General features: G+C 35.5%; 1 protein-coding gene across 25 annotated transcripts in view; it reads right to left on the minus strand.

Moving 5' to 3' along the window:
* KASH5 (KASH domain containing 5) overlaps nucleotides 1-12,948 on the minus strand; it is a 32,646-nt gene that overhangs the window by 7,930 nt on the left and 11,768 nt on the right. For 8 of the 25 annotated variants that reach the window (XM_087891872.1, XM_087891869.1, XM_087891871.1 and 5 more), the window contains 11 exons: nucleotides 12,556-12,717; nucleotides 12,000-12,117; nucleotides 9,338-9,388; nucleotides 7,976-8,053; nucleotides 7,786-7,842; nucleotides 6,661-6,720; nucleotides 6,232-6,296; nucleotides 5,652-5,739; nucleotides 4,155-4,262; nucleotides 3,275-3,429; nucleotides 2,438-2,489 (listed from right to left, as the gene is read on the minus strand). In XM_087891872.1, the coding sequence (XP_087747998.1) occupies nucleotides 2,438-2,489; nucleotides 3,275-3,429; nucleotides 4,155-4,262; nucleotides 5,652-5,739; nucleotides 6,232-6,296; nucleotides 6,661-6,720; nucleotides 7,786-7,842; nucleotides 7,976-8,053; nucleotides 9,338-9,388; nucleotides 12,000-12,117; nucleotides 12,556-12,717 (994 nt within the window). Of the gene's footprint in view, nucleotides 1-2,437; nucleotides 2,490-3,274; nucleotides 3,430-4,154; nucleotides 4,263-5,651; nucleotides 5,740-6,231; nucleotides 6,297-6,660; nucleotides 6,721-7,776; nucleotides 7,843-7,975; nucleotides 8,054-9,337; nucleotides 9,389-11,999; nucleotides 12,118-12,555; nucleotides 12,718-12,948 lie in introns of all 25 variants that reach the window. The other 17 variants (XM_087891867.1, XM_034423287.3, XM_034423277.3 and 14 more) reach the window with 3 other exon arrangements.

The raw sequence follows: 12,948 nt of genomic DNA on the forward strand, positions 1-12,948 counted from the left end.
AAATGTACTATCCTTAACAATACGTATTGTGTCACAGTAATCTGTATTGTGCTTACCATTTTAATGAATACAAAACTAAGAAGAGATTACTTGATTCCCTTGATTTGTTTCCCTTCCCCAAAATTGTTTCCTACCAGCAAGGAAACAATTGCCATTTACTGTCCATAACTTGCAGTGGGATGAGATTGGAAAAGAATAGGCAAGTGCGGAGAATATGTTTAGCCAGTTGTTGAAGTATCTGGCTTACAGTTATCAGTGTAGGGTGTGTTTCACATCTGTGAACTGTGTCTAGTGCTTTTCTGAAAGAACATTAAACTCAAGCCTCAAAATGCCCAGGCTGAGTTGTGAGGATGAGTGAGAGTGAAACTGGAGAGAACAATCCATGGCAAGTGAACTCTGTTCTTGAATAATGAAAATAATGAAATTGTAGCAAATTCACTTCTGTTTGGGGCGATGGCAGCACCAAGAAATAACCCATAGATTGCCATAAACCTGAAATGATGTAGGCAACATAACACCATCCATCATCTCTTGTATTAAATGTCCCCCTTGCAGTCTAAGGTTTCAAATATGAATAGGGTAGTTTCTCTCCTTGACTGTTTTAACAACTAAATTATGGATGAAGTACGCTGTAGCATATCCACGGCAAAAACATAGAAGAGGGCATTGCTTTAAAATGGGAACAGATAAATATGGCTTTAAGCTAGTTCAGCTGTGGAATAGGAATGAGACAAAGGCAATGTCATGAGGATATGGAATTAAAAAAAAAATTGTTATTGGGACATGTTCATGTTGCAGGGAGGAGTACATGAGGATGAGCCTTTAATTCCAGTACAGCTTAGGATAACTTAAATCTCTCTGACTCATGGGCCAGAAATGACACGAAAGCAGTATCAACAATATATAGAAGAAAACAGATGTTACTAAGGCATGTTTATGCAATGGCTAGAGGCAAGATGGGAAAGACCAGGGACTCTATTACCTGCCCAAATTTACTTACATACATTCTTTTATTCAGTCAAATTGAAGCTATTTCTAAAAAAATATTAACTCAGTAAAATCAAATAAATATAGAGAAGATAAACAAGTGGTACCCTACAAAAACAGGAAATAGTCCTGTATACCATATTTAATATTTCATCATTCCTATTACAGCCTAAATAATATTAAGCAAAAATAAGCCCCTTTATGTTATATTTTCCTAAGAGAAAATCTATTAGCTTTCCACAAGATACTTGCAACTATATAAATCAAAGATAACTCTTTTACCTAGGAAAAGGCAATTACATAAAATAGGAAATGGTTGTAAAAAGCCTCCTTATTGTTATGATACCATTCTATGGCTGTGTGAGAATTAATTCTAACAATGGATAGGAGTTTAAATTGAAAAAGTACTGTAAAAAACTACTGTAGATTTCTTAGACACAACTATAGTAGACAGACTGAAAAAACCTCAGTTCCTATTCCCACCAATATCTTTGTTTCCGTTTGTTTGTTTCTTTTTCAGAGTTTGAGAAGACAGACAGGGCTAACAGACAAAGAAAACAGAAGCAGTCTTGTTTTGTGGTCACTCCAAAGCCTTCATTGGAGAATCAACTGTAGATTATACCCTGGCTTAGGTTCAAAGTCATACAGGAATATGGTATGAATAAGAAACAACAGACAGCAACAGAAGAAAGTAATTGTGCAAATAATGGTTATTATGTTTAGCTTTAACTAAATATGTCTTGGACATTATCTCAGGCCTACTTATATACTGTGCTAAACTCTGATTTACTTAACCATATTTTGATAAACCATAATTAACAAAGCCAAAATTCACTCACTTTACAGCAGATAAGCAATAAATCAAAGATCATATTCCATAAGTGGACTCATACCACAAAAGTCACACTGGGGAAAAATAACTCCAAAACATAGAATATTAAAGTATATGTAATACTAACACAAAAAACTAAGCCTTATGAAGAGAGATTGAAAAAATATGGATATGTTCAAACATAAAAGAAAATGCCTAAGGAGTATAAAACAGTAGGTATTCAAATATCTGAAAGGAGGTCACATGCAATTCATGGAAAAGTCTGGTATCCCTAGTTAAATTCTTTGTTTCAATAAATACCTAAATGAGGAGATGCTGATATAACAGATACATATTACAAAAACAAACTATGTATTTTTCTGGAGAAGTGAATGCAAACATGGTTGTTCACAGATTTAAACATGCATACAGCAAGTACAATTTAGATATTCTTGTAGTTGATTCAGCGCATAAAGGCTGCCAATCATTCTATCTAAAAATATCCCCCTTCCAGATTAGAAATCTCTATGTCATTATCTCTCTTTGCAAATACAAGAAAGTACCTGAGACTCTACATTAGATGAGTAGGCCCACACATCCATATTCTCTAGAGTCAATTCAAGAGTGAAATGCACTTACCTTCACTACCGGTTCGGTAATGCCGCTTCTTCCTTCATTGTGAATTGTACATCTGTGTAAATGAAGTTCAGTAGGGTATGAAAGTCTTTCAGTGCATTTCTGTTGATGATGACAAATGTGTCATCCACATAGTGGCATCAAAATTTAGGAGTGTCATTTTGAAATTCATGTTGTTCTAGTTCATGCAGGGCAGTTTCTGCAATGATACCTGATATGTCTTTTTTAGTTGCTCATACATTTACATTTTGAATGTGAAGAAGGCATGTTGGCACTACTTACATGTTGGTAGCTTCATGATTTGTGTCCTGGTTAAGTTGTTGTGATCTCTGTTGTACTCTTCTAGTTTTTTTAATCTATTACTTCGTATGCTAAGTGAGGAGGGATGGATGTAAATAGGGGTATTACATCAAAGGAGACCATGATCTCATTAGGAGCCACATTTAAGTCTTGTAGTTTTATCAAAAGTTGTGTGGATGACTTCAGGGGTGGGATCAGGAAGCTTAAATGTTGTGCGGCCATTTAGTCCAGTTGTAGGTAGAGGTATCTCGTGGCACTACAATAGATCTGAGAGGGACTGCTATTTTGTGTATCTTAGGGAGTCCATAGAATCTCGCTGGGGTAGCATCTGTTGCTCTTATTTTCCAATATTTGTTTGTTATTGTTCCTATTTACATCCATCTCTTAGAAACATTCAAGTATTAAAAAGAAAAATTTATTTCCAAAGAGATCTGAGTATTCTCAATCACTTGCCCAACTTATAGCTAAACTCTTGATCGAAGAATATCTTTGAGACTTAAAACATTCTCATTTATTCAACAATGTCACCATCTTTCCTACCTTTCCCCTTTCTCTGTTAGAAGATTATTTTGATTTTGTTTATGTTCTTGATTCTTCAATATTAGTTTACTATCAGTCGAAATGTTTAACTGAGACAAGCTATGTAAAACTGGAAGTAATGCTTTGGTATCATCTGACCCTTTCTTGCTATGTTCCTAGAGAAAGAGAAAAAGAATAGTTGCCAGAACAATAAATCTCACATTAGGTCCTTTATCAGTTCTTAACAAAACTGAGAGCAGGACTTTTTAACTTACTTAAAAAGGTTATGAAAGTAGTGCTATTATATATAAGCTACAAATATCCAGACAATTATTGCTCAGATAGAAAATTTGAGATGCTATCTTTTATATGAAGGATTAAAGATGATGCTTTGAATTCTAATTAAGTATATATTAATTGTAATGCTACATTGTTCATCCAAATAGTTCTAAATTAATAATAAGAAGTTTATCTTGGTGATAAACTTGGATTGTTTTAATTCATTATGGCAGATTTCCAAAAGCAAAAGGACTGAAAATCAGTCATTGTTGGCTGATCAGTCACCTTCTGCTGATGGGAATACGTCCAAGTAGACTTGAAGGGATATTCACAAGTCTACTGAAATCTTGAACAGTATCTGCTAAAAGCTGGACATGCAATGTTGAATTAGCTGCAGATATCACTTGGAATTAATTTGTTTTTTTTTAAAAAAAAACCTAAAAACAGAAGTAGGGGATACCAAAAAAATGTGTCCAAATCAACTTTTGGAATAATTTGCCATTATTAAAGCAGGAATCAAACTTTAAGTGCTCACTGCTATGAAATCTACAGTATGTGTCATTATAATTCAGGTTTTCAGAAAAAAGGGGGGAACCCAATGTACTTGTGATTCTATATTTACCTGTTCTGTCAAATAATCAATGCTTCCTTCACCCGCTGGATGTATCACCAAAGAATTCAACATCCCACACAAAGGACTAGGCAAGCCACACTCCTTACCAATCTCCTGCTACATACAACAGAGGTATATCAAGTCATAGTTTGAGGCATGTTGCATACAATTTAATACTTATTAATATAGCATTTCATGACACAGAGTTTTTTCCAACACTCAGAATAAAATATTTATTCTTGGCACAATGTTATTCCCATCAGTTTCTACTACATGTGTTATATGCATTATAACTGTAACAATCTAGGATTGGCCTGTAATGTGGTAACTTCATTCTAGCACTGGACTGTAGTGTGACAACTCCATTTCCATGCTGATTGAGTTGATAATGACTACTAATTCGCTATAAGGCAGCATTGGTGTGACCATCCAACTTTAATTATAATTTAATATTAACATATGCACTACAGGTATTATGCAAAGCTTTACATCTGAAAAGGAAGATGTATTTTGGAGCATGGATATAAGTAACATAATTTCAATTCCTTACATTCAATTTCACAGATATATGAACAGAATTATGCAATTCCACAAAAAGAGGCAGTTATTTTTGTGTGGACAGACTAAAGTCAGAAGCAAAGAATGTGAGATCAAACAGTACTATTACCAAAATATGCATAGGTACCTGCACATTCAGGGCTGAGAAATGAGTGGGATTGTCCATTACTATATAAAAACAGGCAGAGGAGTTATAATATTTAAACCATGAATTGTTTAGAGGGCTTGATCACAGAGGAGTTGATTTTAATTATCTGGGCTTCTATCTGCAGTAAAAGTAACTTATTTATCTGAGTCATGTCTTTGTCTCTTCATATTGCTCTAGGGTGCAGATTTGAGTTTTCAGAACTTGTCAAATCCTGGGTGAAACTCTGACAGCTTTAAAGAATTGCAAGCAGGTACTTTAAAAGTGCTTTCTTTGGCCCTGAAATCCAAACAATCCCAATCTTTACCCTCTTTCCAAAGATTAATCTATTATTTCATAAATTTCTTCTTAATTTTAATAAACTTATTGTTTACTGTTTTTTTAGGTTTAATATAATTGTCCCATTCTTAAAGATCCTGAGCAAATTTACAATTTCAAATAATTAAAAGCATAGCAACAAAACATAACAGCCTTAATAGTCAAACAAACAAACAAAACCACAAGAAGGGTTCCAACATTGGACCTGGGAAAACAGCCAGGTCTTACAAATCTTCCAGAACTCTAACAGAGTTGGTTTTGTTGGCTAGGGCTTGCTTGGCTCTGTTTATACTTCAAAGAATGCAAGCAGCAATTCTCTATTCATTTCATTCTATGGGTAAGGTACAGTTAGATGGAAAAAGTTTGTGATAAATTTCTGGTCGTCTATTCTTTAATACATTCCCAATTTATTTTCAAAATACCCAAGATTATTATCAGTTCATCTAAAGCAACGGCATAATTCTATAAACAGAAATGCTTCTTACTCTATGTGATTCTTCAATCTCTTTGTAGAGTGACTGTGCGGATGCCTGTATGGGACTATTCATGTTTTGTAGAGAGTTTGTTGGCGGCCTGCATCAAGAAAATAACTACTGCTGAGTTGTAGAAAATTTTCCATTTCTATTACATTTCTGCAGCTATACATCTGGTACGAAAAATGGTTTAAATATATATATAATAAAACTGAATACATTAGAAAATATGATATTATCATTTATTTCAATAAGTTGAAATAAATAAGTTGTTCAATATGTCTTCCCAAAATTAAGATATAGTTAAGTTAATATAATATAAAAAGCCTTAACATTACATATGGGTTATATAATTTCTTGTGAATAAATACGAGATTGACCATGATTCAGAGTGAAAAGGAATAATGTAATTACAAATTAGCCTCAAGATTTGTTGGAATAGCAGTTATATATGGTATTTATTTAATATCACTTTTTAATCTTTCTTTAAAAATACAGTTTGTAACAAATATTATAGTATTAGCATTCAATAGGCTTTACAGTACATCTTAAAACTCTCACAATAAAAATATCCAATGCTGATAGCACTTACATTTTTAAGTCTTGGTAGGATTGACATAAGTGTTCTTGAAGCCTACTAACTTCTAGTTTCAATTCCTATATGGACAGTACAATATAAGAATATTTACAACAATTGCTATAGTGCAGAGGAAAGAAGCAAGGCAGTAGCTAAACAGGAATATCTACAAATCTGCATAGAGTTACTTTACAGAAATGTTCAATTTCATTAACATTTCAGTAATTTGCCTGATGTAGAACACTTGCCACAAACTGAAGAAGGAGTCGAAAAATCTGTAAACCTTCACCTTCCTAGTTGGAGTTACCAATACTTTTGCAATTATGTAACTGGAATGGGAAACTTAGGATAATAATCTGTGGACATTCCAAGCAAGCTTGTGCCTGGATTGCTTAATGACACTCTGGACAGATTCCTTCTTGTCACAATTAAAATGTACATTACCTGTACCATCATTCGATATTCGTCCAGAGTTATTGTAAGCTCTTCGATTTGTTTTATTTTCTATAAATATAAACATTAATAAAATCCATTAAAGAAAGTAACTCAGTATCACAAAGCAAACTGTGTTCTAGTAAAGATTTTGAAAATAGCTATCTGAACCTAGTTGGTAAAAATAGGATCACCAACATGATCACCAACGTCCGATGACGGATATGGCACAACAAGAAGATGATCTGAACCTAGGAATCATTCTTTTTCATAATCAAATTAAATTTAATATTGAAGTTGTAGTGACATCTAGGGATTCCTAAATGCAGAGACAAAACAAGTTAGGCTGAGGTTATCTATTATTTTAATATCTGAAGAATCATTGCAAATTACTATAAAATGTATAGCTCTGCAGCATCTATTTTTCAGGTTCACAGGAAAAGTGTGAAAAAGTGAAGCAGTTTTAATAAATTAGTGGTGATGAGTTTTAAAATGGTACCTGCATTTATTATAGTAACTATGATAGCAAAAACTCTTCATCACCTTAAAACAATAGTTGTTTCAACTGTTATAATCATCCATAATAGCACAAAATATAAGACCCACAATCATCTTACACCCCCACCCCCACTGTGACATTTTTCGGAGTATATGACGCTCTAGACTATAAGATGCACCTACCTTGTTTGGGGAGGAAAACAAGAAAAAAAAATCTGCCTCTGCCTCCCAGCAATTTGCCTCCTTGCAGCAAACAGCAAACAGCCTGCTTTAGTTTCATTTTCATCACAGCCTGATTAGCACAAGAAAAAAAATCTGCCTCCCAACAATTTGCCTCCTTGCAGCAAATAGCAGAGGCCCATAGACAATGGCAATCCCTGCAACCTGAAACAGCTGAGGGTCAGGAGGCCGATCCAACCGACAATCAGCTGCTTGTGCTAATCAGGTAGTGCTGAAGCTGAAATGGGCTGTTTGCTGCACGGAGGTAAATTGCTGGGAGGCAGAAGCTAAAGGGTGGGGGTGGGAACTACATTCGATGTATAATACACACCCAAATTTTCACCCTTTGTGGGGGGGAAGTGCGTCTTATATTCTGAAAAATAAGGTAACTACATTTTCAATTTAGCTTACCTTACTCACCTTATTAAGGGCAGCCTCTTTGCAAGAGATATGATTTTCATACTCAGAGAGTTGTGACTACAAGGAAATAAAAATACAAATATGGTAGTTGCAATCATATAGCCAAATTATAAGTACTGCAGTTAACTACCCAACTAGTTGTACACTGACATTTTCAATAAGCTATGTATACAACTCAGCTCATTCATACCTTCATTTTGGCTTTCTTTGTAAATAGCTCTTTGATTTTACCCTCTGAGCTTTCTTTTTCTAGAAGCAATTTTTTGTTCTGGAAGACAAATTCAACAGATTATGAATGTTTCTTACCTCTGTGTCAAGGCAGTATGTGATGATGGTGTTTCAATTAGTTTCTTTTCCAGCTGAGTGAGGAAGATGTTACAATCCAATGTACAAGTAGATAATATACACAATTACACTTTGCACTGCAATTTCATGCAGTGATTCTTTTTGAAATAAAAAATTAGCTGTGCAGTTGTTAAAGAATATCTCACCTTTATTCTGACACTATCCAAAGGCAGCCTTAAGGTATAGAATGTTGGTTAGACTTTGTTATCTAATATCTAAAAGGGAGGTCAGGCAATAGTAGTGACTTGGAACAGAGGTTAGATCAGGGGTAAAAGGCTCATCGGTGAGCAGCTCTTTCTGCCTGCTTGCCTTCCTGCTTAGACTTGTGGACTTCAACTCCCAGCAAAGCTGGCTGAGGAATTCTGGGAGTTGAAGTCCACAAGTCTTAAAGTTGCCAAGGTTAGAGACCCCTGTTCTATTAGGTAAGCTTTTTTCCCCTTTGGGAGCTTTAAAAAAAAAAAGTTAATTGGGTTTTTTTTAGTTGTTCTTTTTTTAGACCTAGCCATTTAAAGTTTAGGAAGTTTTAAATTTAGCTGCTTTTATATAAAAATAAAAATAAATTAAAATGAAATAATATTTGTGCAGCTTTCTGAGATTTAGTGTGTTTCTGTAGTATTTCACTCTAACTACACAAACACACAAAATCTCACAAAGCTGTATGTGGAATTTTGTGTGTGTAAAGTGTGAAAGTTGGTTTTTTGGGCTTTTTGTGGCTGTGTGAAGTTCCTGCTTTTTGCAGGGGCCATTTTGGGTCTAGCACAGCTGCTTTTACATTGTGGGTGAGCCAGTTGTGTTGTGTTGTGTTGTGTGTGTGTAAAGTGTGAAAGTTGTTTTTTTGGGCTTTTTGTGGCTGTGTGAGGTTCCTGCTTGTTGCAGGGCCATTTTGAGTCTAGCCCAGCTGCTTTTACATTGTGGGTGTTGTGTTGTGTTGTGTTTTGTAGGTTAAGAAAGGGCAAAGAAGTGACATTGACTTGGTCACGCCCACCCAGTCACCACCAAGCCCCGCCCACAGAACCGGTAGCAAAAATATTTAGATTTCGCCCCTGGGTTAGATAGGGATCAGCAATGAGGATAGAAAATTTCAAGCTGGTACAATTTTCTGCTGCCTTTGAAATTCTGTTAAATTAAAGTGATTAGTGAGCCCTGCAATTATTTCAGGCATAACTACTATAACTTCATTTTCTGAACCCTCTCCTCTTTACCTCACCTCATCCTGAAGGTTATCCATCTTAACAGAGAGAAGCTGCTGCTCTTTTTCCTAAAGAATATAGAAGAAAAATATTGACTGAATGGCTGTTACAAGAATTTTGAAAAAAGTTGCATCAACACTACGTTTCAACATAAGCTAATGACTGCACTTAAACAAAGCTCCCCTTTTTATTTCTCAAATCTTCATAAAGTAATTCAAAGAGCTTGCCTGTGTTCACTGCTCCCATTCTTGCAACAGTTATACAATGCTCAATGCCAAAACTGACAGACAGTACCCCATTACACAGCATCTGTTTAACAATAATTTTTTAAAATGACCAGGCAGTTTGGAGTCATGTTATCACTTGAAAGAACCACTTATTTGTTTACTTATTTATTGAACATAGTGGCACAATCCAAGGAAACTCTTGGCAACTTTCACTGCATAAAAGATACAAATTGAAACATCCACAGTAGAGAATAAAAACTGCTAATGCAGTAAGAATAAAAACCATGCATGTGTAACATAAAGTTTAAGTTTACTTTATTGTCACTGCACCTTGTTCAACAAAATTAAGTGCCTTCTTCAGTGTATATCATACATAAGAAAACTATAAAAAAATAAAACACAAACACACATCTTTCACATTCTACACAATTGAATTGAAAACCCGATACTGCATTAATATTACACTATACCATGATGGTGAACCTATGGCACACATGCCAGAGATTGCATGCAGTGCTCTCTCTGATGGCACGCAGGCCGTCCCCCTGTTCAGCTCTGCTGCGCATGCGTGCGCATGCACCGTGTAAGATCACAAAAATGTTTCTTCCCCCAGTAGGGAGTTAATAATCCTATACAAGACCACAGGATAGCAGCTATCTGATGCAGTAAGGGAGGAGAAGTAGACACACCTCACCTTGCTCATCACCATCATGTAGGCCTGAATAAAGGCATGTATCCATGCTTTATTGGATTCAAGGGAGCAATAACATTTAATGCCTGGTTTGCTGCCTGATGGTAGCTGCTTACAAGATTCTGCAAAAAACAACTCATCAGAACTGGGAAATCCCTGAATGCCTTCTGAAAATCAATTAAACCAACAGGCATCTAGATTGTGGGTCTTTTGTTTGTTTATGTGGGCCTTTGATTCAATTTCTGACTCCTGGGGACGGCCTGGACTATAGGTAGTCTTTGACCTATGACTATTAGTTCAGCAGCTATTTAAAGTTATAGAATAGAATAATAGAGTTGGAAGGGACCTTGGAGGTCTTTTAGTCCAACTCCTGCTTAAGCAGAAAACCCTAAACCACTTCAAACAAATGGTTTTCCAACATCTTCTTAAAAACTTCCAGTGTTTGAGCATCTACAGCTTTTGAAGGCAAGTTGTTCCATTGATTAATTGTTCTAATTGTCAGGAAATTTCTCCTTAGTTCTAAATTGCTTCTCTCCTTGATTAGTTTCCACCCGTTGCTTCTTGGCCTGTCCTCGGGTGCTTTGGAGAATAGCTTGATTCCCTCTTCTTTGTGGTAGTTATTGCGGTGCTGAACAAAAGGGCTTACAAGCAGTCTCCAAATTTACAGCTGTTGCAGGTACATTTACCATGTGGCAAGAGGTTCCAGAGCTGAACAGTCCCTAGGGCTGTTTGCCACTGCATATGGCAGGATGCAAGGCAGCCAAAAGGGCACAGACGGAGAAGAGATATGCAGGTGGGAAGACCTGAAAAGGAAACAGTTCTTTATTTTGTTGAGGCTTGAGGTCAGGAGAGGCCAAGCACAGAATGGCTTGGATTGGAATGGATATTCAGCTAACAACCAATAGATTTCAGTTAATGACAGGAACAGGGAGTGCCAGGATTGATATTGCTGAGAAATTCTGTCACATGATATCACAACTGCATTGCTTAACAACTGAAATTCCAATTTCAATTGTAGTCATGAGTTGAGGTCTAAACTGTGGTCCTGCAGTTTTTTTGGTAAGGCTTTTTCAGAAGCAATTTGCCCCCACCTCCTTTCTAGGCCTGAAAGAGAATGGCCTAAGATCATCCAGCTGGTTTTGTGCCTAAGGTAGAACTAGAACTCAGTGTCCCCATTTCTAACCTAATGCCTTTATTCCTACACCAGTGCACGATTTGATCATGGCAATGGGATAGAAATTCTCCCCATCCCCAGATCTTTCAATAACAGCTCAAGGAAAAAAACATAAGATTGAAAGTATGCCCACCAACATGCATCAACCCAAGATACATGGAGATATGCTTATAATCACTCCATAAGGACATGAATTCTGAGTTCTTAACTTTCCTATTTAAAAGGTGCCCTGAATTGTGACTTAAATCCAGTCTGAAGCAGGAGATTCAAGGTGCTTGAGTGAGACAAGAGCATGTACCAATGGAAAATAAATGCTTTCAAGTGTTTCAGGTACCAATTGTTTGCAGTGATACCTCCCTTGCAACTGCTAAGAAATTAATCAGTTCTGCTGCCCAACCGCAATGTGCAAATGAAAAGCCTCTAATAGTTTCAGAATTAATTTTGCAAAAGTCTTAAATCTTCCAATAAAAAACAAAAACAAACAAATAATAAATATAAGCTAAAAGAAATATGCATACTTTGATTTCCTAAAGGAGAAAAAATATTGATAGATTACAAGATACAATTAAATGTACAGAGAGACGTACCAACTGCCGTGCTTGTGTGTGTAATCTATTATTTTCCTCCTCCATATTTTTTGAAAAAATTTTCAGATCTTCCAATTCATTTGCTGAGACTTTAGCTTGTTCCAGTGTTTGCTGGTTACTGTAATATAACAAAAATTGTGTTCAGTCATAATGGCCTGAACTCTGCCTTTGTGATGAACTGACAACAAAGTTGAAAATGAAAAGAAGAAATAATTAGATATTAAGCTCAAAATTAAGAAAGAAGGTAACCTAGGCACAAACTTATATTGGGAAACTGGTACTGTAGAAAAAAGTCAAAAACAGTATAAAAAGATGTTGACAGAGAAAAATATAGAGGCATAAGACATGTTCCGTGGAGTGAGAATATTTCAAAGATCTGTACTGATCTGTCATTGAGTTATCTGTTTAACTTTCAGCAATATATGCATAATGTTGCATAAACACATTCATATTATTTTTTCCTTTTCCTAAGTGCTTCCCCACATTTTAATGTATTAGTTGCATTTTGAGATTAATCCTTATCAATGGCCCCATGTAAGACAGTTCTGTCATTTACCCTCTCAGCTTCCCTTTCAATTGAGAAATCTCTTCAGAGAGTCTTGAATTGAGCTCTTCTGCAGCCTCAATAGTTCTCTGTAGTTTAACATTCTGCACTGCTAACAGTTTGTTGTCATGCTGTAAGTCCTTGATATTATTTGTCAAGTCAATAGCTTCTTCCCTTTTTTGGAAAAAACAGAAAAAGCCAATAAATTGGAAAGTGATTTTTGTCATTATATTCCATTATAATGCTAATTATACCACACTCACCATTACAAATTCTATATATGGTTTGTAACATACCATATGGATCAAATATTTTATCTTAAGCAACAAATAGTTCATTACAACTATGGGGTCCAAAATACTTATAGACAAATAGTTCCTATTGCCAATAATTCACTCTTCTGCT

The sequence above is a fragment of the Pantherophis guttatus genome, chromosome 4 (genome assembly GCF_059756535.1).
Source record: "Pantherophis guttatus breed Tessera chromosome 4, ASM5975653v1, whole genome shotgun sequence".
NCBI lineage: Eukaryota > Metazoa > Chordata > Lepidosauria > Squamata > Colubridae > Pantherophis > Pantherophis guttatus.